This window comes from Pezoporus occidentalis, unplaced genomic scaffold (assembly GCF_034315485.1).
Source record: "Pezoporus occidentalis ecotype Australia unplaced genomic scaffold, CSIRO_AGI_Poc_V1 ctg77, whole genome shotgun sequence".
Lineage (NCBI taxonomy): Eukaryota > Metazoa > Chordata > Aves > Psittaciformes > Psittacidae > Pezoporus > Pezoporus occidentalis.
In genome coordinates this window covers 1,863,169-1,887,279 of record NW_026916126.1, presented here as the reverse complement: position 1 = coordinate 1,887,279, position 24,111 = coordinate 1,863,169, and the positions used below count along the sequence as shown (strand labels likewise).

Below are 24,111 nucleotides of genomic sequence, written 5' to 3'. Positions count from 1 at the left end.
TTGCTAAGGTTGTGCACTATGCTTCATCTAGGAAAGTTAGGTAATGTGATTTCTACAGTTTGTGAGTTATACAGCTGAAAGCCCTCATCCTCATCAAACAAACAAAACACCACAACCCTCAAGAGCTCTAGCTTTTTAATAATTATTTTAATGGTTATACAAAGTTCACAAAGCAAATGTTTAAAACTCAGACAGCATTTATTCAGTCACAACTCCCAGAAAAGAGCACTTAACATAAGGGTAGGTGTTTGCATGTAACATGATTATGGAAAATAAAGCAAACAACACTAGAAATGGGTGCTGATGTTACATTTTCAGGGATTTTATGAAGTTCTTCAATAATGCTAGAAAACGAGTAGACTGAAAAATTAAGAAATTACAGTGAGGTGAATTTTCTCAGGTACTGGCGGGCTTTGGTGAGACGATCAGCTCGTTCACTGAGGTAGCTCTTATGCTTAGCAGCTTCACTGTCCTCCTGAAGCAGATGGCTTAAGTTGTTTTTTTCTTGCAAAAGATGCAACATTGTGGTCTGTAAGCCATCCCCAAAGTCATGAAAGGCAGAAGACAGGATGATCAGAGGTATCTGATTAGAGAGGCGTTTACTTGCTCCCTGCAAAAAGGGGGAAAAAAGGCAGAAGACTTATTTCCCTGAAAGAACTAAAACAGGAAGGGGCTACAGGAAGTATGGGAAGAAATGACAGCACATTTTTTAAATGTTAAGCACAGAGTTACTGGTCAAGAAGGGAGTGCTTCCATGAACCAAAAAAATGTTTGCCATTAGTCTTTTGTACCTAAAGGTCTAAAAACTAAGAGTTAGGGGAATGTCAACTGTTGCTTTTTTCTCTCAGTGAACTAAACCCAAGGCAGGCTGTTCGCCACTTAGCTCTGCCAGCTATTGTTGGTAAGGGCTTATCCAAGGACATACCTGATGAATAGTACTTGTGAACAATTTCTGCATCAAATATGTATTCTCTGAATGTTACCAATCCATTATGGTACAGGAAATCAAAGAGTGATTTTTACTAAACTTGCTGAATTTCTGTATTTAGATGGTATTTCTGATGTGGTTGTCCTTTTAAGTGTAAGACAACTTTGGAGTAAGCATTAGCTTTAAGGGAAAATGCCTTCAGCAGTAGTGAGGCTTTGTTTTGCCTACATTACATCTATTGATACCTCAATGAAATAATTTTCTGCTAAGCTGACAAACTGTCTGGTCTGCTATTTATATATGCAAATTGAAACATTGACCTAGAAGAGCTTGTGGGATGCTTCTCCCGGGCTTCGCTGATGCTCTTGGACAATGGGAGGTTCAAAACCTCTCCAATGCTGGGAGGGAGCTGCCTCCAGCCCTCCTGGTGCCAGGTGAGCACTTACTCCTGAGTGACTGGCTGCAATTGAGAAACATGCTGTCTTCCTTTCTTCTTGTAGCACCTGACTTGAAAATGGCAGTGGGAAGACCTTGAAGAGGCACATTTGATTTGTAGGTCCTATAGGGTTTGGGCAGCCTGTTTCCAGAGAAGTGTAAGGTGTTTCTGGCTTTAAATACATCTGGAACTCAGTGGGTGCAAATCTTCCATGTACAAAGGTGGGGTTGAACTCAAGCTGAAAAATACCTAAGACTAGATGTTTAGTTTTTCTTTCTGTCTTGCAGAGATCTAGTCAATAGCAAGCAATTCGGCTGAGTCAGCTAAAACACTTACTGAGCCTATGTTTCACTAGGAACTACTGACTGGTGGAAGGGAGCCTATAGGCTTTAAATATAGGCCTTTTTTTTGTAGCCAAACTCTACCTAGAATCTTGACAATCTTGTGATGCAGAATCATGCATGCCATTTTCAAAGGCCGTGGACACTTAAAAGCTTCCATTGCATTCAAAATGTTTTGACCTTGTGTAAGTCCCATGGAGATATGATGCTCTGGTATTTGTTATTGTTGAAAATGGCTCTTAGGACATTTACAAAAATGTCTAACAAACTTCTGGGACATTTGTGCTATAGCAGAGAGAATAGTGAGGTGGCAGGGAAGAGTTTACGCAGTTCTGCCTTTGTCTCATTCTCTGAAAGCTGATGGTTTTCTCTCCCTCCATCAGCCTGAATGTTTAATGCAGGAATTTGTCAAAATCTTGCTATTAGAACTCAAGGTGAGCTGTTACCTACCTACTGCATTATTAATATTGAACTTGTTGCTTTCTGGGAGAGTTTTACAAAACAAAGATCAAAAGCAAATATTGATACTGCATGTTCTCTTTGCTGTCTTTCTTTAACACAATATTTTGTTAAAACATCCCATTTGTCTTCAGAGACTTGACTTCTATGAGCTCTCTGCAATGCAGCATACACACTCTGATCTCTACAGATAGCTGAATCCGTTTTAACTTAACATTTTATTATCACTCCTCCCGTCACATTAGTTTAGGCTCTGACTGCAAGCCACTGATATGGCTTTCTGCTGGCAGGAGGAATACGCAGAAGGGCTTGAGGCTGACCTGAGCTGACCTAAGCTCTCAGATGCTCTGCTAAATGCTGAAGTGCTGTACATAATGTTGTTAAGCTCATGGAAACTAGTGTTATTTGAAAAATGTGATATAGACTTGCAGTGGGGAAAGCTACCCTAGGCCTGTTGCTTCTTTTGCTGTAGAGGGGGGCTTGCCATCAACTGAATATCAGTAACTTGTAGTTACAGGGCCAAGGGCTCTTCCTCATCCTATCCTCTCCTCCATGCTGGTAAGTGATCGAGAGAACATTGTACTGGCATGGGACTGGGTAGTCAGCAGGAGCTGCTCCTTTCTCTGTGAAAAGCTAGAAAACAGGGCTCACTTGCTCATAGTGTATTCCCTGAGCAAGGGGCATCAGGAAACCATGCCAGGCTGGGAGGCAGTTAATACGTGCTTTAGGAACCAACTGTCATTTTAAGAAATGGCAGGCTTCTCTAATCGCCATATCTGGCACTGTGCAACTACTTCTCCCTAGAGACTGTGCTGAAACAGCTTTCTGACCAGCTTTGTCCTGGCATTTTCATCACTGGTCAGAAGCTCTGATTAGTTCATACAGAAGCTATGCATGTGCTTGGACAAGACACTTATACCCTCTGGCTACTATTCCCTGCATAGTAGTAGTATGAAAGACTCAATATGTTAACTACAGTGAGACCTGGACAGCATTCAAAGTACAGAACAACTGCTGTATGATCATCTGTAAACTCACGTAGAAGTAAGCCTTCGTGTGAGAAACCAGTTCCCGGACAAAATAGGGCTCTTGTTGCAAATCAGATCCAACCTGCGATTCTTTCCCTTTGCTGACTTTCTTAAAGTATTCTCCATTAACAGATTTTAAATCATTTATGTAAAGGTTATCCTGGCAGTATACAATTCTCTCCATTTTAAACTGGGTCCGGATACGTCTTTGAGCCTCCTCTGCTTGTTTCTCTCTAACGTCTTCAATTCTGGTCTAGAAAAGAAAAGGACAACAAGTTCTCAGACATTTGCTTTTTTTTTTGCAAAGGTGTCAGTGCATAGCAGCAAAGTTCCCTCGGTCATCCTCAAATTCCCTTAACACACTTTCTTAGCACTCTTAAGAAAGCATCCCATCTTTTCTTTCATCTTTAGTGTTTACCAGAACTTCTTCCCTCTGCATCTCTCTCACTGTGTTATGCCTAAAGACCCTCCCTGAATACTTCTGTGTTTGGCTGAAGTAGCTTATTAGCTTGGTATCTGATTGACCTGGGAGCTCAGTAGGGTTTGGTCATGCAAGTAAAATAGAAAACCATCTATTTCACTCACATTTGCATTTGAGTTTCCTTTCTAAGCAGTACCCTGTGAGTGGACACTGCTTCCTTGCTGTCCAGCATTGCTTCTCATCTCTTCTTCAAGGATCTTTCTAAGAGAAAGGCTCAACAACATCTGTATCATTTAACTCTACCCCAAACTGTGAACAGTCATCATGATTTTTAGCTTGTCTGCTCTTGCTCCCTTTTATTGAAGATGAGATTCCTGCACTGGCTAACAACATGGCTTGCCTTTCAGAGAGGGAAAAGCACTGTTTAGTGCTCTTAGGGTACCCACATGCTTACAGATCATTGCAGAACTTAAATTTAAATCAATTATAAACTCTTCAAGGCTGCCATATTGTGTTTTCTTTGCATTGTGGTGTATGTATCAACAATGTGACCAGAATGAATGAGGAATGTATGTTTTATATCTTGTCAAATTTGTACCAAAAGGCAAAAGGCACTTTCATTAGTCCCATTGTAAAGGTGCTATCATTTTCATGCTCTTCCTTATTTTATAAAAAACATAGGCCTGAAAGAAATTCAGTGGTTGCATAAGGGTAATTCAATGAGATAGGTACTCTAAGCAGTATTTACAAATGGCTGTATTTACAAAGGCCATTCTGTCATGCTCTTATCTCAGGTTACAGGTAATGTCTCACCTTAACAGCTCTGTTTAGATTGTGGAAATTACCAAAATGCCTTATAGTGAGTTCCATGAATTTCTCTTCAACCAGTCCTAACACACAGACAGAAGAAAAACAGACAAAATAATGTCAAGTAATCAAGTGAGGTTTTTAAGCTATTGTTAATAGGAGACTTGGGAAAACTACCCATTTTCTGTATTCATCCAGAAATAGCTGGGCAGCTGTGCTGATGTACTGTGCCTTTATGACCAATACAAACAAGTAGGAATTTCTAGGTCCAAGAGTGTGAGACATTAAAGACCTGCTGTAATCACTTAACACCTGAGAGATTGAATATCCCTGAGATTTCTTTTATAAAGCAATTTCTGTGCTTACAGCTGTATCTGAACAGATGTGCCATCACTTGGCCATGTAAGCACATCTGCATCTCACCCCCTGAGTTGCCCGTGCAGGGAGAGGGGCTAGCCACATATAGGACAGATCACTGAGTCTGGCACAGACACCATAGATGCCTTCTAAGTCAAACATAGGAGAGAGAGGATCATGACATACTTTTTCCTTGGGTGTTTTTTACTGGATGAACTATGTACTCTTCCCCCCAGTCTCAGCAGTCACTGTATGATACAACGTACAATACACTGTATGATACAATGTACAACAGCATGCAAGGAACTGGCAAAGAAGCTGGGCTCCCAGTTCAGGTTTGTGAATGCCACTCCCTGGGTTTGGGAATACCAAACTGCTGGGCTGTAACCAGGTACTTCTACTGTACTATTACTTTACTCTGTTATTTAAGGTAGTTACATTCTAACTTTCTTCCTCCAGCCACTGGGAAAAGTATTAATAAAGGCCGGAGACCACATGTAGAGATTGGAGGCTCTAGAGAAGAAGTAAGACTCCAGGTTGAATCAAATTCACTTCCACACTCTGAGGAATCCTGGCTGGAGCTCTTGCTCCAGCAGTGAGAACATTTGCTCATCCTGGAAAAAAAAAAGTTAGGCGCATGAGTATCTCCCATGCAACAGCCTCATGCGGCCTGTGAGACGTACCGATCACCCTGTTCTGTATCTCGATGGCTGGCTCCTCCAGTTCTATGATCTGCTCTTTTATAACATCCTCAAATGTCCTGTAATTGGTAAAACCTGGGAACTCTCTTCCACGATACTGTTCTTCATATTTCCATGCTTTACCGGGTACAGTTTCGTTAACTGCAATATAAAAATAACATTACTTTAATCACTCAATTTATGAATATCAGATTTATGAAGGAGGTCTATTTCTCCTCTTTGAAATGCTCTTGAGAAGAGCAACTACTGAGATGATCTTTCAAGCAAAACCATTACTACAGAACTGTGCTAACACATTATTACTCAGTTAATGACACAATGGAGCAACCACCTATATGACAGAAAGCAACCCAGAAATCATGATGGGGCTCAAAAATACTGGTTCTTCTTGGAATTGCTACCCTCATGGAACAAAACAATACCCCAAACTCCCTAAACAGTCTTATTCCAGGGAATCTACTGTTGACTATCTATTTTTATTTAAAATATCACAGTCAATATTTCTTTGTTAACATTATATGACTTTGCCATCTTAAATGGGGTATATCTCTTTGAACTGGTTTACATATTCAGGCAAAGACAGGTCTCTGAGTGTTTTGGAAGGTTTCAATATGGCCCTGTTTGGGGGTCAAATTTGTGAATCATATGCAGATGTGGAAGTAGAAGTCAAGCTATGAATGCTTTCAGTTCTAACATTCAGATACACGAATCCATAGTTGGATAATTAAAAAAGAAAAAAAAATCAGTGGAAAAAACTCCACAAAAAAACCCAGAAGTAGATGTAGAGAATCTGTTTCAGAGTCTGAAAACCAACCTGTACAGTTAAGGTAGTACAAAGTTGTAACATGGCCACAAGAACATCTATCAGCTTTGCAACAGAAAGTTCAAGGCTTCAAATATTAAAAGTGTCTACTACTCTTAGTACTTTCATTCATCATAAGAAAGCTCAAGTTAAACAGTGTCATCTGACATGTGATGATGTACCTTCAGAAATCCTAGAGGTGACCGATAATAGAGCTTTTTGTTGAGGAAGAGCTCGCTAAAGCTACCTCTAGTTTTCAAGCTATGTAAGTGAACTTACTCTGCTGCACAGGTAAATACTTTATCTGGGCATATATACACATGAGTTTGGGGTAGCATATTGTCAGCAAGAGCTATGCTGTTGTAAGAGCTGCTGTGTGTTGCTATGTGATGCTATTGTGAAGTTAGATGTATTAATTAAAATCAATGGGGATAACCTGAAAGTGCCCGGATGGTTCCCCACTGTGGTTCAGTTGCCTTGGAATGCCTTGTAATGCAACTCAGTTGTTCTTGTCCTCTGAAGAAGTTGCATCCTTCTGCTAGTGCTTTCTGCTATTTTTTATTTTTTTTTTTTTGTCTATTTCATCATGCCTTCATTATCTTACTCTTCTATTCCTGTCCATAAAATCATGTTGATTGGCCTGATATTTCATGGATGTGACATAAGAGATGTTAACATACACTAATGTCCGTCTGTCTTCACATATATATATATATGTTTGTCTCTGGTTGATGTCATTCTTGCAGCCTATTTGTACCTATCATTTTAGAGGGACTAGTAATGCTGACATAGATGTGCATAGAATTTGCTTTGAGAACTGCTGCTTGTCTGATAGCTGATGATAATTCATCTCTAAGAGCAAGTGATGGGGTCTCTGAAAGATGTGAAGGAGATGCTGCAAAAGATGTTGAGAGTGCGGCAGAGTTTAGCTTGCGCGCATCACCCTATGCCTCAGTTTAGATCTGAGTTCAGTTAAGCAATTAGCAAAGTGGGAGATGCACAGGAAGGGGTGTTCTTTGCAAGGTGTGGTGATTTTAGTCTCAGAATTGCTTTCTCCACACCTTAAACCAGAGCTAAAGTAGAACAAAAAAGACCAAAATTGCAAAATGTTCCTAATAATAGTAATAAAAATAGGAATAGAATTATAGCAGATTCATTATATAGTTTAAAATAATGATGATGATTATGTGTTTGGTTTAATGCTGTTATCTGGAAGAACGGTTCTGAGACTCACCAACCAGTTTTGTGCCAGGGCCCATAGTCTTGATTTTACTGCTTTGCTGGGAGAACAGAGACATTCACTGATCTCTCCATAATGACAACATTTAACACAAGCTCTGTCCTTTTCCTCAAGGACTAAAGCATAACTTGCCTAACATTACAACAGATGCATACTCCCTGCTTCTTGTTTTTACTTTCTTGGAACAACCCATTGATGATGCTGTGTCTTGATTTAAAAGCAAGGGAATGGAATCTCAGGTCAGCTGCAAACAATGGTTTTCTATGCTTACCCTTTGCAGCACACTCTAGGAGAACTGTTTCCCATGTTTGGAACTCTTTGCGGATTTTTGTAAACAGCCTGATTTCATTTCCAGCCAACTGTTCCTCTCCGCGTATTGTCTGAGAGACATCTTGATTAAAGAGTTTGATCAACTGTAGTGAATTAAAGAACAAGCAAGAATGTGGTAAAGTTTCATTTCTCCAGACTGACTTCCATCTGTAACGCAAATCTGCAATCTTTTGATGTTAAAGCAGGAGCATGGTTCATTGAAAACATCCCTTCCTTACATCTTTTATGCTTGTAACTCCTGTTGTTTTGTTTGGTTTTTTGTTTGGCTGTCCCCAAACCAGCACAGCTGGAGGAGAACAAACTTGATACTTTTTTTGTTTTTCCTTTCCTGTGGACTCTTAGAACCATTTAGCAAACTGTATTTGACCAGACTTGTATGAAACCTTTGAAGGCTGATGAGCCTTCATAAGTGCTCCTGCTGGCCTCCTGAAAGCTTTCTGTCAGGGATTAGTTCCCCAAGATAAGATACTTAGATGGACTAGTAAACCATATTTTGATATCAAGAATGCATTTGATTTTATGAGTGCTGTAAACAATATAAACCCTTCAAAAAGTTTGTGGCAGGCAGGAGTGTAATTTTTCCATCTCTGAGATGCTTGAGTTTGACCTTTCCACTGAGTTGTTGTTCACTTCTCATCACATAATCACATGAAAAATACTGCTAGAAGGGACCATGAGCTCCTGTGGTCCATTGTTTTTGTAGCTATGATGTATTCCTGCCAGAGGTTTGTCTGTGTTGCTCTTGAAACTCTTCAATGACAGATACCACAAGCTTCCTGGTGCTCCATGCCAATGTTTTCCTAACTTTTAGTGGTTTCTTTTTCTCCCACATTTACCTCTTCATTCTGCTCTGTGACAAAATCAATGTTGATACTCACATCAGTGAGGACAGTCAGCTTCTCAGACTCTGTTGTGGGTGAGACTCTTTTGTACTTTTGTAGATCCTGTAATGTTTTTTGTAGTGCCTCATGAATTTGTTTCTCCAGTGCTGGCAAAGTGTTCTGGTGGGTAGACAGTGAAGAAGGATATTTAGGTAGGTTGAACATGTTTGGCTTTGGAAGGAAAATAAAATCAATCTAAGAATGACCTATACCTGCACAAGATCTTTGCTGCTCTTTGAAGTCTAAGAGCTTGCTGTCCTTGCATCCCACACATGACAGTGAGATACCATGGAAATGCAAATATGGCCTTCATTGAGAGAAGGCAGGGGGCTAAGACCTCTCTGAGAAGTCAAGCTGGACCTCACTGTGAGGTGGGCAGAGTAGCTACAGTCCCTAGGCAACCTAGCAATAGTCCCTAGCAACATTTCATCTATAGTGAGCCAAAAACTGTCCTCACAGGTTGTGCCAGGGAGGTGGTGATGTGGGGAATGCACTGACCCTTCCATTCCTGATAAATGCCTGATTGAACACAGCTGTTTAGTTGCATCAGGATATGTAAACACTTTTTTTTTCTCCTTCAGTACTGAATTTAGAGGCTCCCTGTATTTTAGCATTTTCCCTTAATGGAATAAGATATATTACTTGCAGGTACATGTCTGTAAAATTAAAACTCCAATATATTTACATTAGTATAATAATATAATAAAAAAATTACATCTTACTTGATTTTTTTAAAGACATTTTCAGTTAAATAGAAATTATTGTGTTTTAGTACGCTCATAACAGTAACTTGTCACCCAGTCAATCAACATTCACAAACAGAAATAACATGGCTGTCATTGAAAAAGCAGGAGTTATGAGTCACAAATGAAATTATTTGCCTGTTGTTAACGTTCAGTTTAAGATTAACAGAACACAGGTTTTTTCACCTTTAACTCTCAGTGCAATTTGTCCTCAGAATGTCGGACTGAAGGATAATTAAGTGCTCTCTGTGCATATAAAGATGCAATCCAATTGCAAATCAATTGCAACCCAAGGTTAAAGGGCTGAACTTATTTCTAGATTGTAACTAACACAAACAGCTTAGTATAGCGCTTCTGTTACTTACAATAATATGTCCCACAAGTTCATTTGTGAGCTTTTCTGCCAGATAAGGGATAGTAGCTCTTCTTTCTTCCAGCAGAATGCTGCAAAAAAGAGGAAAAGGTGTTTTTGGTAGACTGCATGGGCAGGGTAAGGAGGTAGCACTGATGCTTTGCTCTTTTTTTCACTAGTTGTACACAATTTGAGTAAATACACAAATTGAGTAAAAGAAGGGCTGCCTGAGAGTGCAAGCATAGATGCAGCAGCAGCCTAGGACTCTGGGCATTTAACGCAAGAGTTGTTTGGCAGCCACTGCTACTGGCTAAGCAAACGGAAACAGAGAAGAAGCTGAAAATAGCAAATTGTAACAGCAGATTAATGTGCTGCTGTGTTATTTCTGCATGTGTGAAGTACACTGATTCCAAACCCTTTTCGCCTGCCATTCTCTATATTATGATTGATTTGCTGCTGAGTCATCTTCTGGGGAAATCTGTGCCCTTAGCACAGTCAGTATCCTTTCTCATGCTGAGTTTAACCATGTTTCCCAGTGCATGGAAATACTTTAATGCTTGACTTGAAATGCTCGACTTGAAGTGCTCAAGCACTTAAGATGTTTAAATTAGATTTTTTGAGATTATTTTGAACTTCTGAAGACCATTGCACTTCTCCCAGGGTTAAGGGGAGATATATATATATCAAACTTGCATCCAAAACTCATTTTAAAGTTTTATTTGATGTGTAAAATTCTTCTGGCTTCTTGGAATGTGACACTACATGGGCAATGAGAAGTACTGAATATCATTAATACCTGTTTCTAACCCTAATTTAAATCTCACCAAGTTGACGGGAAGCTTTGAAGTGACTTTAATATGTTTTCGATTAGGTCCTTGCTGTGAGAAGTACCTGAAATGTTTGTGAGTCTGGAAGAATTTTCTCTCCTGCTGGATTGCAGTGGCCAAGGACAGTTTGTCGTGGATGTCCTGCTGCCCGCGACACTTCACAATCATGTAACCTTTTTTGAGGGGGATGACCTTGTTTTGCATTATCTTAATGACAGACTCTTCAGTTCCTCTATCCACCAGGTCAGGTTTTGTGAGGATCCCTGGGAAATTACCCAAAAAGAAAGCTAGTCAAGTGCAGAGGTTAAAGGTGGGAGAGGTGTAGCAGGACACCCAGAGAAGGAATACTCTGTACCATGTCTTATAAAGCAACTTCTCGCCATTTGTTGGTTTTTTTTTCTCCTCTAGAGAGCTCTCAGCTCTTGGGCTTTGCACTGTAAAACTTGCTCCGCAGTTGGCCTCCCACCCTCTTTTTGTCTTGCAAATCCTTTTTTAACAGGCAGCAGCAAAGCTTTTCCACAATTGTAACATATAAGCCAGCAAGACTCAAAATTGAGGGATTCTTTGAACTACTGGATCATCTCAAGCTTTGTAAATAGTTCATTTAGGCTGTTTTCTTTTTTCCTTCTTCTAGTAGCTAATTCTACAGATCTAGCATGGAATACAGAACATCAGACTTTCATGGAAACAAGATTCACATTTCTCTTCAACTTGCAGATCAAAAATTGTCTCACCTAGTGTCCTTTCTCCAGTGGGATCCACCTCTTGAGCCATTTTCAATGCTTCTGTTGTTGCAATATCCACATTACATGGCACCACTACCAAATTGAGTGTTTCTTTGAAGCGAATAATTTTTTTAAGTAGTATTTTGATCTGTAATGCAATACACATTAAGAAAATTCAGTGAAATTAGATGCTTCCATGTAAGATGTGACTATTTCTAGCAATATGAGCCACTGTCTAATGGCATTAAATGTCACATTTACTGAGGATAGTTATTACATGCTAAAGGATAGCATGGAAATGGGTCAGCAGTAAAATGCAGCCTCTTTTTCTATGTCAAGATTAATCTAAACATCTAGCATATTTGGATGTTATGCCTGTCCTGAAAGCGATGTGAAGTTTAACCTCTCATGCATATAATCTGTCATGGAAATATTGAAGATATTTTGCAAATAATCACATGTGAGAAAAACGAGTTCTGATACCAAGGTACACACTTACAGAAAGAAAGCAAGATATATCATAGAATCATAGAATAGTTAGGGTTGGAAAGGACATTAAGATCATCTAGTTCCAATCCCCCTGCCGTGGGCAGGGACACCTTACGCTAAATCATATCACCCAAGGCCTCATCCAACCTGGTCTTGAACACTGCCAGGGATGGAGCATTCACAACCTCCCTGGGCAACCCATTCCAATGCCTCACCACCCTCACAGGAAAGAATTTCCTACTTATATCCAATCTAAACTTCCCTTGTTTAAGTTTTAACCCGTTACCCCTTGTCTTGTCACTACAGTCCCTAATGAAGAGTCCCTCTCCAGCATCCCTATAGGCCCCCTTCAGATACTGTAAGGCTGCTATGAGGTCTCCACGCAGCCTTCTCTTCTCCAGGCTGAACAGCCCCAACTTCCTCAGCCTGTCTTCATACAGGAGGTGCTCCAGTCCCCTGATCATCCTTGTGGCCCTGCCCTGGACTTGTTCCAACAGTTCCATGTCCTTTTTATGTTGAGGACACCAGAACTGCACACAATACTCCGGATGAGGTCTCACAAGAGCAAAGCAGAGGGGCAGGATCACCTCCTTGAACCTGCTGGTCATGTTCCTTTGGATGCAGCCCAGGACACAGTTGGCTTTCTGGGCTGCAAGCGCACACTGAAGCCGGCTCATGTTCATTTTCTCATCAACCAACACCCCCAAGTCCTTCTCCACAGGGCTGCTCTGAATCTCTTCTCTGCCCAACCTGTAGCTGTGCCTGGGATTGCTCCGACCCAGGTGTAGGACCTTGCACTTGGCATGGTTAAACTTCATGAGGTTGGCATCAGCCCACCTCACAAGCATGTCAAGGTCCCTCTGGATGGCATTCCTTCCCTTCAGGGTATCAACAGAACCACACAGCTTGGTGTCATCGGCAAACTTGCTGAGGGCGCACTCAATCCCACTGTCCATGCCAGTGACAAAGATGTTCAACAAGACCCGTCCCAACACCGATCCCTGAGGGACACCACTCGTTACTGGTCTCCAGCCAGACACTGAGCCATTGACCACAACTCTTTGCGTGCGGCCATCCAGACAGTTCTTTATCCACCGAGTGGTCCATCCATCAAATTGATGTCTCTCCAATTTAGAGACAAGGATGTCGTGGGAGACAGAGTCGAACGCTTTGCACAAGTCCAGGTAGATGACATCAACTGCTCTACCCTTGTCCATCAGTTCTGTAGCCCCATCACAGAAGGGGCTACAAATTGGTCAGGCAGGATTTCCCCTTAGTGAAGCCATGCTGGCTGTCACCAAGCACCTTGTTGATTTTCATGTGCCTTAGCATGCCCTCCAGGAGAATCTGCTCCAAGATTTTGCCAGGCACAGAGGTGAGACTGACTGGTCTGTAATTCCCCATTTTCCCCTTCTTGAAAATGGGGGTTATATTTCCCTTTTTCCAGTTGTCGGGAACTTCACCTGACTGCCATGATTTCTCAAATATGATGGCCAGCGGCTTCGCAACTTCATTTGCCAGCTCCTTCAGGACCCACGGATGGATCTCATCAGGACCCACGGACTTGTGCACGTTCAGATTTTTAAGATGGTCTCGAACCAGTTCCTCTCCTACAGTGAGCGCAAGGTCTTCATTCTCACAGTCCCTGTGTCTGCCTTCCAAGACTTGGATCATGTTGATAAATCTCAAATTTGTATCTCTGACAGGAGAGAAAATGTCTTTGTCTTATATCTCAGTGGAGTGTTTGTGGGAAAAAAAGAAACAACCCAAAACCTCAAACCAAAACCAGGCAACCAAACAAAAAAGTCACACAAGTCATCTATTTGGTGTTGCTTCTATGTTTCAATGCCAGACTAAAAGAGTTTGTCTTAGTTTGTGTTGTATTACAAAAGGTTTACACACCTCTATTGCGCTTATACTAAAGTAAGTTTATTCTTTTTTTCTCCTGAGTTTTGGTAAAGGTGCCTCTCTTTTATACTTCACATCCATCCCAATTTCTAACATGCTACAATGCTATAGCCTCTGTCTATGAGGCATGCAGGTTGAAAATGTATGGAATATGTCATACCTGCTGCTTTTTTCTGAATACAATAGAAAGATTGCTATCTAAGTGTGAAATGAAATTAGTCTTCTCCCAGGGAATTAAGCTCAGATAATCCAATCTTGTCTTACCTGCTGCTTTCTTCTGAATACAATGGAAAGATTGCTATCTAGGTGTGAAATGAAATTAGTCTTCTCCCAGGGAATTAAGCTCAGATAATCCAATCTTGTCTCAGTTTTGTTGATATGTCTAGTTCAGTTTGGGCTATTCTTATTCCAAGTTCCAATTTAAAGTTATTCTAGGAGAAACAGTACACCCAGCTCCTGCACATCATCCTTATAGATCATAGAATCATAGAATAGTTAGGGTTGGAAAGGACATTAAGATCATCTAGTTCCAACCCCCTGCCATGGGACACTCCCCACTAAACCATCTCACCCAAGGCTCTGTCCAAACTGGACTTGAACACCATCAGGGATGGAGCATTCACAACTTCCCTGGGCAACCCATTCCAGTGCCTCACCACCCTCACAGGAAAGAATTTCCTCCTTATATCCAATTTAAACTTCCCCTGTTTAAGTTTTAAGCCATTACCCCTTGTCTTGTCACTGGAAGGCTGCCCTCCTTCGGATACTGTAAGGCTGCTAGGAGGTCTCCACGCAGCCTTCTCTTCTCCAGGCTGAACAGCCCCAACTTCCTCAGCCTGTCTTCATATGGGAGGTGCTCCAGTCCCCTGATCATCCTTGTGGCCCTGCCCTGGACTTGTTCCAACAGTTCCATGTCCTTTTTATGTTGAGGACACCAGAACTGCACACAATACTCCAGGTGAGGTCTCACAAGAGCAGAATAGAGGGGCAGGATCACCTCCCTGAACCTGCTGGTCACACTCCTTTTGGTGCAGGCCAGGATACAGTTGGCTTTATGGGCTGCAAGCGCACACTGAAGCCGGCTCATGTTCATTTTCTCATCAACCAATACAGCCAAGTCCTTCTCCGCAGGGCTGCTCTGGATCTCTTCTCTGCCCAACCTGTAGCTGTGCCTGGGATTGCTCCGACCCAGGTGTAGGACCTTGCACTTGGCATGGTTAAACTTCATGAGGTTGGCATCAGCCCACCTCACAAGCGTGTCAAGGTCCCTCTGGATGGCATTCCTTCCCTCCAGGGTATCAACCGAACCACACAGCTTGGTGTCATCGGCAAACTTGCTGAGGGCTCACTCAATCCCACTGTCCATGTCACCGACAAAGATGTTGAACAAGACTGGTCCCAGCACAGATCCCTGAGGAACACCACTCGTTACTGATCTCCAGCTGGACATTGAGCCATTGACCACAGCTCTTTGCAAGCAGCCATCCAGCCAGTTCTTTATCCACCAAGTGGTCCACCTATCAAATTGATGTCTTTCCAATTTAGAGACAAAGGATGGCCTTGTCCAACTAGAGTTTTATCTGCATTCCCCAGCATTTCTTCTAAAAGTAACCAGAGGAAGAGCAGAGATCCCCTCCAATTTAGTGCATATTCTGTTCATTTGAAAAAGGGTCTGCTGGGACCCCTTAAGGGGTGAGAAAACCAGAATGGGTCTGATTCTGATGAGCTCCATAAGTAATGGATAACAGAGCAAAAAACCTGTAAGAGGGCCAATTTGCTGCCTTGTTTCAGGAGAGCTTACAAGAGCTCAGATCTATTCACCTTTGCCAAATGCATCCAAAAAGCTGGTAAGAGACAACTCATTTTGGGATGTATCTATCTACTAGACTGCAGTCTAGCCAAGGGACAGACAGGCAACACTGTGTTCAGGGTCCATATGGGTGGCTTATTCCATGTTCCCATGGGTAGACTGTGGCAGGGCCCCTGATGCGGCTCCTTCCCAGCTAGTGTGGGCAACTCCCTCTGGCACGACAAGGCAGACAGAAGATCCTGGGCCCCACTGTTCCTGTGAGCAATTCCTTGCCTGAAAAATAGGGCTGTTTGTCAGGGTAGCTTTATTGCTGGCTCAGAAGCCCAGCATAATAACTTCAGCATCCTACAGCAGAGGCTTGTATATGAGGTACGTTACAGAAGTGACTCTGTGAATAGACCGGCGTATGAGGAGACCGAATTTTACCTGTTCCCCAATGTCTTTTGGCTGGTCCCCCACAGCCACTCTGGCAATTCCAGGAAGATCAATTAACGTCAGATCTGGTACATCTGGCGACCAAATTTCTAGGGAAACCAGTTCTCCACTAATGGCACCTTTAGTACCAGCCACAACATTCTGGGCTGAAGAAGAAAAGAATGAGGCAATGAATATAAACTTTAAATAATGCATGAAAGTGAAGTTGAGCACAATGACTTTGAAAAATATCTGCTACCAACTAAAGTACTTTTAGGCTTGGCTTTTTTAGGCATGGCATCCAGCCATGCACATAAATCCATTAATGTAAAACTATAAAGAAATTATTATGCAATTTGTGGATACATGGAGTCCTTTTGCAATGTGAACTTTAATACTTTACAGAGCATATACTTATGAACTCTCATATATGCAAAGTACACATAGGTAAACCACAACAAAAGTGATTGGACAGAATACTGATCAGTTTTAGAAATTAGATTTCTCAATGTTAAGACACTTTGTAGGCATTAATTAATCCTTGGCTGCCTCGGAAGATAATGACATTCTATATTCTTCACATTTTGATAGGTTGAGAGATCAAGTGATTTGTCCCAAATCTCGTAAGGCAATAATGCTTGAACTGTGAACAGTATAGACAAGCAAGGAAACAAAGCAGTCATTCTCATGAGGAATTTTCAGTTCTGTAATTAGCTTAATCAATTCATACCACTTACTTGGCCAGTTTTGGAAGGATATATTGAAAATACCAAAATAATATATTGAAAAGCTAATGGAAAAACATTAGGACCATTAACAATATTGCAGAGCAATGTTAGTCAAAGAAATAAGAACAATCCAATTTTCACAAAGACCTTACCATCCTTTGGGCAAGAAAAATGTTTCCTTGCACAGCATAAAATACCATAAAATCAAAGCTGTGACATAAAAAGTGCAGTGATTGAGGCTGTAGACACACTAGCTGGCTGAAGCTCTTTATGCTTTCTAGTCTGCCTTCTTGCAATTTTCTCCAAAATCATAAGATTTACAGCCACAGACACCTCAAACATTCTCTGAGTGAACTGATGACAGGAACCAGTTAGGGCTTCATATTTGACTGACAACCTTCCCAAACCAGGCAGACAGCATCCAGCTGAGGACACATCGTGGCCTTTTATTGGACATCATGGGTCATCCTCACTATTGATCTAATAAGTGGTACAACTTTCATAAGAGAGTTAAGTTATGCTCTCCCACCGTCTTCTGCTCTAAATCCAGCTCTTGGTGTTACTGCTGGCTACAATCACTGTGTTGATGTGCAATCACTACAGTCTAGAGACTGCTGCTTAGCTTAAGAAAAGATGAGAAAGGATTCAGAGATTGAGAAAGCCGAATCAGAGGGGAATACATTACAGCTCACCTTGTCTTATTGCATTATCCACCTCAGAGGCATTGTGGAGCTCAATGTTAAAGCTGCGGTAACGAATTTTCCCTTTCCATTCCTGGGTGGAAGGTGTTCTTTTCAGTTTAAGTTCCAAGGGACATCGAGTAACAATACCTGCAGCAGTTCCAAAGACAGAGGTAACTCTCTCAGCAGCTTTTACGCATGATACACAGCATATGGACTGCATGGTGTATATAGGGCTGCCTAATACTTTGCACAGAGACACAGAAATGTTTCAGGAAACTTTGACAAAGGGCTGTCGTCTGACTTGTCATTCAGAGTAGGACTGTCATTGGCACTAATGAGGTCAGTCATGCCTCTGTCCTGCCATTGTTTGTCTTGCAAACCTCCAAGGATGGAGATTTGCACTCCTCTGGGTGACCTGTTTCGGTGCTGCACATACATCCTATGAGAACCTTCTCTTCAAGTCCAGCTTGAAAGACTAGATGGCACTGTCAATGCACACAGAACTTGCAGACCTTATGTTTGTGTATATACACACACAGAGAACTGAAAGGTGAATCTTGAGCAGCAAAGTCTTCCAACAATCTTCTCTGACTTATATAACATCGAAGGCACATATTTGTTAATAGAGATCTTTGTACAATTTTTTTCCATACAAAAAAAAAAAAAAAAAAAGAAAAAGAAAAAGAATAGGTATCTGTAAGAAAATCTTGTTTAAAAAAAAACACAAACCAACTTCAAAAGCAAATTTCAAAACTAGTCTTCTATGTGAAACCGACACTCTGCTGCACTACTCTGCTGGGAAACGTGCAGAATCAGCTGATGCGACCTTTCAATCTGGCCACATTTTGGGACAAGTACATTACACTATACTTTTCTTACTCCTGGTCTCTTGACCACCCAGGAAGTGTGCCTTGTTGAAGTTACCCTGTGATGCTTGACCTGCACATCCGTTTCTTCTACTGGAGACCAGAGTTGAGAAGGCCCTTGGTATCTCACAATTTAGATACAGTCTCAGTCATGGAGTTATCCAACTCTAGAAAATAAAATAATAAAAATCCCTTCTACAAAGTGAAATTCAGGTGAGTTCTGAGAAAGTGAATCCTTACCACTGCCTCTAGGAAGAGCAATACCAGACAGGGCTTCTAGGACGGAGCTTTTCCCAGAGCTCTGGTCTCCAATCACTGCAATCGCAGGCAAAGCCATGTCTTTTTCTATTCCGAGATCTCTTAGGCTATCGATGAGATTAATGCAGGGTCGGATTTTTTCTTCATATTGGTTACACAAGGTACGTTCTGCTGCCTGTTAGAGTTAAACTTACAATTAATTTTTAATTATTTTAAAAGAAGTTGTTTCCTCACAAAACCACCCCACTTTTAGGCATCTTTTCCGGCTCATCATTCCCAAGTAAACCTTATGTACTGGCATCAAGTTGTACTTCATATCACTATGCATCCTTGCACCTCAAATGTTATACACAGGTGTCTGTAAACAGGAGAAAATCAGCTGACGTTGCCTCAATGATTATCCTTAGTTAAAATACCAAGCTTAGTAAGCTATTGTGAGAAGGTAAAGAGTAAAGGGAGACTCATTACTAAATGTGCTTTGTTAATATACTGTTGTGTTTTTTTTTAATAAAAAATAACTACCATTTTCTACCATTAATCTACAGTTGTACCGGATTATGTGTATGCAACTGAAATCTAATCCCAGTAGTAAGAGAATTTAGTACACAATAGCTTATTAAATCTTTGTTTTGAAGTTTGAAGGTTTAATTTTTGCACAGACACCAAAAGTGTTCTGATCTAGCATCCTTAACAGGTGACTAAAATCTTTTAATCCATGATGGCTCTTCTTTCTGTGCCTCATTTTAGGCTAGGGTAAAGGATGAATGATTTGTTTTAAATGAAGGATTATTATTTTTTTGTTTGTTTGTTTTGATACACATGCCAGCTATTAACAAAGGCTCTTCATTTTCATAAAAACAAACCAAATAATTTCCAGCCCTTTAAAAAACTGGTCCACCTGCTGTTAAATATGGTCAGCTAAAGTTAGTTGAGCTTGGTTTCTTCTCCCTCTTCCTGTCTCCATTCTGGTCTGGCTGCTGCATTTAAAAATGTAATTCTGATAACACCAGTATCTTACAAACTCTAGCAGGTCAGGCACATTCATACCTAATTTCTCCCGAAGAAAACCAGGAGTTTCCCACCTTTGCCTATGTCTAAGAAAGCCACCTCTGAAAATACATCTATCAGTCATATATAATCAAACACAGCAGCTTTTTTCTTTCGAGATAAGAAAGATATCACACATTACTGGCAGCAGGCATTTTAAAACCTTATTGGTAAGGTTCTTCATTATGATATTTACTAGCTGGTAAATCCTAAATATTTTCAAGGAACTTCATTAAATATGACACAGATTGAAAACTAATCAGTGTTAAATATTTAACACAGATAATGATCAATCTTCATTGATTGATCTCTATTGAAGGTAGAAGAGCCTTAAGTAAAAAAAATCTTCTGAAGGATTTCTATTCAACGTTTGCTAATTGTTACCAATGAAGCAGATATATGTTGCACATTAAATTGGCTGCTAGGCTGCTGCCATCCTATTTTTTACACCTGTATTTTTTATGCTTGCAGATAAATTGCAGGTACTTATCTTTCTAGTTACACAAAGGACTGCTTGGCCCTGATCCCAAAAGTACTCCTCTGCTTAGGCTTAACAAGATCAGATTGCCCAAAGAGACAACAAAATTCATTTTGGAGTACAAAGTGAAAGAAAGGAATAACAATGGGGAGCATCTATGCCACCTTCTGGTATCTGCCTTACTTTGTCCTCTTCTCCATAATACTGTTTCTTCAACTCCTTCTGGTCACAGTTAGGCTTTCTCTCCATCACATTATCTATTGTCATAACTTCATCTTCTAACTCTGGTGGAAGCGGTACTGCAAAAGCTTTGAAAGATGGTTATAAGGAATGCAATGCAAAACCATTTTTCACTAGGGCAAATTTTGTTCCATTAAAAGGTTGGTTGAATACTACACTCTTATTATCCATGGCCTGCTGATTTTTTGGCTTACCTGGTAGACTGTCCATCAGTGCTTTACTAGTCATTGCTGTTTGGTCCAATCACTCCTTTATATAGCTCCTGAAATCAAACATAGGACACTGAGTGACTAAACTTGTAATAGTTATCATAGCAGAGAAAATCAAACACCACTTTTATTTACTGATTCAAACCCTCAGTAGATATCAAGTGCCACAGCTCTTTTCAAATCACTAAAATTGCTCTCCAGAGGATAGACTTGAAACACTTCTCCTTACCTCTTTCATGCTTGCTTTGTGGTTTGAAGAAAGAATTTGTCAAAAAGTAAATCAGAATATTAAAAAAACTCAAACAACAACAAAATTACGCTCTTTTTTGCAAAAAGGCAGTTTTTCTCAATGAAAAATTATGCTGAAAGGTGTTTTGAGGACCTCAGTCAGTATAGCAGCTGCTGGGCATGGCTGGAGAGAGTGTGCAAATGCTTCAGCCACCTGGGGTCAGGAGTATAGGGCTGTGTCGTTGCACAAAGAGGGTCTTACATGGGTGGGCCAACAGCAGTGAGAGTAGGAAACATCAAGCCATAGTCTGCTATGAGGCCAACTCACCTCTCCTGCAGTAGAAACACTTGGCAGAGTCAAGTCTTATACCTATTTTAGAAGTTCAGTGTCTTAGTCCCCTTCCTCTATAAATTAAAACCCTCTCCAAAAAGCAGACTTTCCTTGACAAAATGTTAGAGAAGGGACAACTAGGAGACTTTTTTTTCTTATTTTTCCGCTTTCCATTTTATTAAAGTTTGTTGATATATTTTCTATGGATGACTGAAGAAACCAGAGGCCTTTGATGTGACATTTGTAGGGGAAGTGGTTTCCAGTGAGAATAATTTAAAGAGAAAAACACAGAATTATTTTTTCAAAGACAGATTTTTTTTTAACCTTTCACTGCCAAAACTAAGATCTGTTTAATTCAAATACTTGAGAAAATGAATTTGGAGAAACACATTTTTGCTTGAAAAAACTTTCTGGGTTTTAAATTTTTTGGTTGAATTAGGTTTACAGGTTTTCTAATTTGAGCAGGTGTCAAAACAGGATGATCAGACCCAAGTTAAACTTTCAGTGTAAAACAAGTTTAGAAAAAAGAAAAGATTAATTCCACATTTACTATTTGGTCTTTCTTTTAAATAAAGCAGTATTTTTTAGTAGATATTCCTGTTCCCTTTAAAAAACAAAACAAAACAAAAAAAAACAAAAAACAGCCTATGGGAAAACTTACCATTTTTGGCCAGCAATAACAAATAACTGAACTACTTTCATTTCTTTGTAGTTACTTATTTTACAGTTCCTTCATCTTTGTCCACACTTCCCCTTTCTTTAGCATTCCAGTATGAACCTTTTTCTATTAATGAATTCAAAGATTCTTCTTCTGCAAATGAAGTCTCAGTGCTTTATCTGCAGCAAACATACATTCCACATTCACTGGCCACCAAACTCTTCAGTGATTTGCTATTGCTAGAGGAAATAATTTCCTGGTAATAATTTTTCTAGCGGTATTCCCTTTTATTGCCTTTCCCATTCTCCATTCCTTACCTGTGTTTCAATTTAGTGGACCAAACACTTCCTATGAATTTTTAATTTAATGTAAATATTATCTGAGAACAATTTTCTATCATTTTTACATTATTATTTATATTCATTGGACTATTAGTGTACTGATTTTAGCATATGGCCTCCTAAACATGGATGTGTTTACTTCAGAAAGAGATTATATAGCAAGCTTTAGATATCCTTATAATGAATAGGATGGAATGCAAAAATGGTGTAGTAAGGCCACCAGGAAAAATAAAAAGATCTTCCAAGATAAACTTGTAACATCTGGGAAACTGAGATTTAAGGAGTCTGACAAAGGAAGTGCCAACTTTGAAATGTTTTAGTGCAAGAGCTGTATCTTAACCATATACCTGGGTTTTTAGCTAAGTCTACAGTACAGACCACAGCATGCACACACAGGTACACAGGCTAACAAAGATACCTACAGTAAGCAATGCATTATCTACAGTAATCAGCAAGCATGGGGCTACACATCTGTTCTTCATCTGGACCTGAAAAATGCTAGGTAGGTTGGTGCAATCCCTCACTGTGCCATACAGACATACTGATTTCTTTGTGTGCTGTGCCTTGACAGCATTGGATGAAAAAGAGACAGAAGGAGAGGAAAAAAGAGCTTCAATTTTAAAGTGCCTTTCTGAAACTGGCCAGAGTCTGTACACGAAACATGACACCTCGGTGACGTGCTGATACTGTAAGTCTGATAACACTCCTCTTTCCCAGAGCTGCTTCTGCCTCCATTATCGGAACAATGGTGGTTTCCTTGAACCTTACCCTTTAGAGGTTTGTCTGCCTGTGTGTCAGAAATCTCCCCTGGCACAACACAAAACACTGAGCTATGCAACCACATCATCATGAAGCATGAACTTGCTGATCGTCCTGAAGACTAGTTGCCTCATTCTTCTCTAACAACCCCAGCTTTGCATCTTGAGAGGTAATAAGAAAACTAGCTATCAAACCCAAAGTGCAAAGCTGTGGCACTGAACCCACACAGGTCTTGCACTTATTCATCTTTGTCCAGCTAGAGGAGCACAAGGACTTCTGCCTGACATATCCTGCGACTTCAGGATATTTGGGTAAACTATATGGTCTCTGAGTTGTATATTTATTAATTCTAGCTGTCTTCTCAGAAAAAGAATGAAGCAATTCAAAGCTTATGATGCTACGTACGAATACTGCCAGCTAGACCGTGTTGCTGAACACTGCCCCCACACAGTAGATACTTTAAAAAATGTGTTCTGGTTTGAATGCCGTCTCTCAATGTTCACCCTTTAAAGAGGAAATAATACTAACGTCTTTTTCCCCACCCCAAGAAACAACAAATCCTACTTCTGGCAATCTTATTTAACCACACTAACTTTAGAATCCTGTGCGGCGTTCTCACATGCAACTATTGAAAGGAATGAAGATAACAGTCAAAACCTGCATGACTATTTTTAGAAGAGGGAAAAGAGAAACTTCTACCTGTGTAGTGTCCTGTAGCAAGGAGAAGTGGTAACTTCTTTTCAACTTCTTCTGGTGCTTTTTTATTTACAGGCTCCACCTACACTCTGTGATGAGAATCAGGAGAAATGAAACCAATTGCAACATGAAAAAGGGTTCACTTCATGGTAGCTCTGGAAATAATAGTATCATGTGTTGATTTTTTATTTCCTTATACACCAGCCAACTTTCCTCCTGTTGTTTAGTGGATGACAGAAATGACACTCCTCACGACACAGCTGGCTGCCTCCTTGCTTGTCTGTACTGCATGGCAGGGTGATAGAGGCAAATGGTGGAGGTATTTGGAAATATTGCCCATGAGCATCAACTCCTCTTTCCTCCCCCAAAAAGTAATCTCACCGAGTCAGCTCTCATATATGTGGGGTGAAACCAAACAGGTTGAGCAGAGACCAGGCAAGCTGCTGAGCCCTGCTCCCATGAGTGCTGCTGGCTGGGGATGCTGACACTGCACCATCTGAAGGACCTCTTTGGTCTCCTCTTCCATTCATGTAAACAGCAAGTGGGTGAGGGTCCCCTCCACAGGAGAAGGAGAATTTTTTCCACCCCAC

General features: G+C 40.6%; 1 protein-coding gene across 1 annotated transcript; it reads right to left on the bottom strand.

The window, feature by feature from the left end:
- Window positions 1-116: 116 nt before the first annotated feature.
- LOC134155420 (interferon-induced GTP-binding protein Mx-like) lies at window positions 117-23,539 on the bottom strand. The gene is made up of 15 exons (XM_062602601.1): window positions 23,525-23,539; window positions 20,494-21,904; window positions 20,243-20,367; window positions 18,517-18,709; window positions 17,420-17,557; window positions 16,012-16,166; window positions 11,388-11,526; window positions 10,718-10,916; window positions 9,840-9,918; window positions 8,729-8,851; window positions 7,792-7,933; window positions 5,461-5,619; window positions 4,427-4,503; window positions 3,203-3,445; window positions 117-610 (listed from the first exon to the last, which is right to left on the bottom strand). The coding sequence occupies exons 2-15, from the start codon at window positions 20,525-20,527 to the stop codon at window positions 377-379; spliced, it is 2,040 nt and encodes a 679-aa protein (XP_062458585.1). The 5' UTR covers window positions 20,528-21,904; window positions 23,525-23,539; the 3' UTR covers window positions 117-376.
- Window positions 23,540-24,111: the final 572 nt, after the last annotated feature.

Bases quoted from the DNA above. Each gene is read 5' to 3' on its own strand.
- LOC134155420 (XM_062602601.1), bottom strand. From the start codon at position 20,527: ATGACTAGTAAAGCACTGATGGACAGTCTACCAG. The intron at 11,527-16,011 runs GTAAAATTCGGT...ATTGCATTACAG, and splicing joins CAAAAGACATTGGGGAACAG to ATCAAAATACTACTTAAAAA. The intron at 3,446-4,426 runs GTGAGACATTAC...TTTCTTTTCTAG, and splicing joins ATCTAAACAGAGCTGTTAAG to ACCAGAATTGAAGACGTTAG.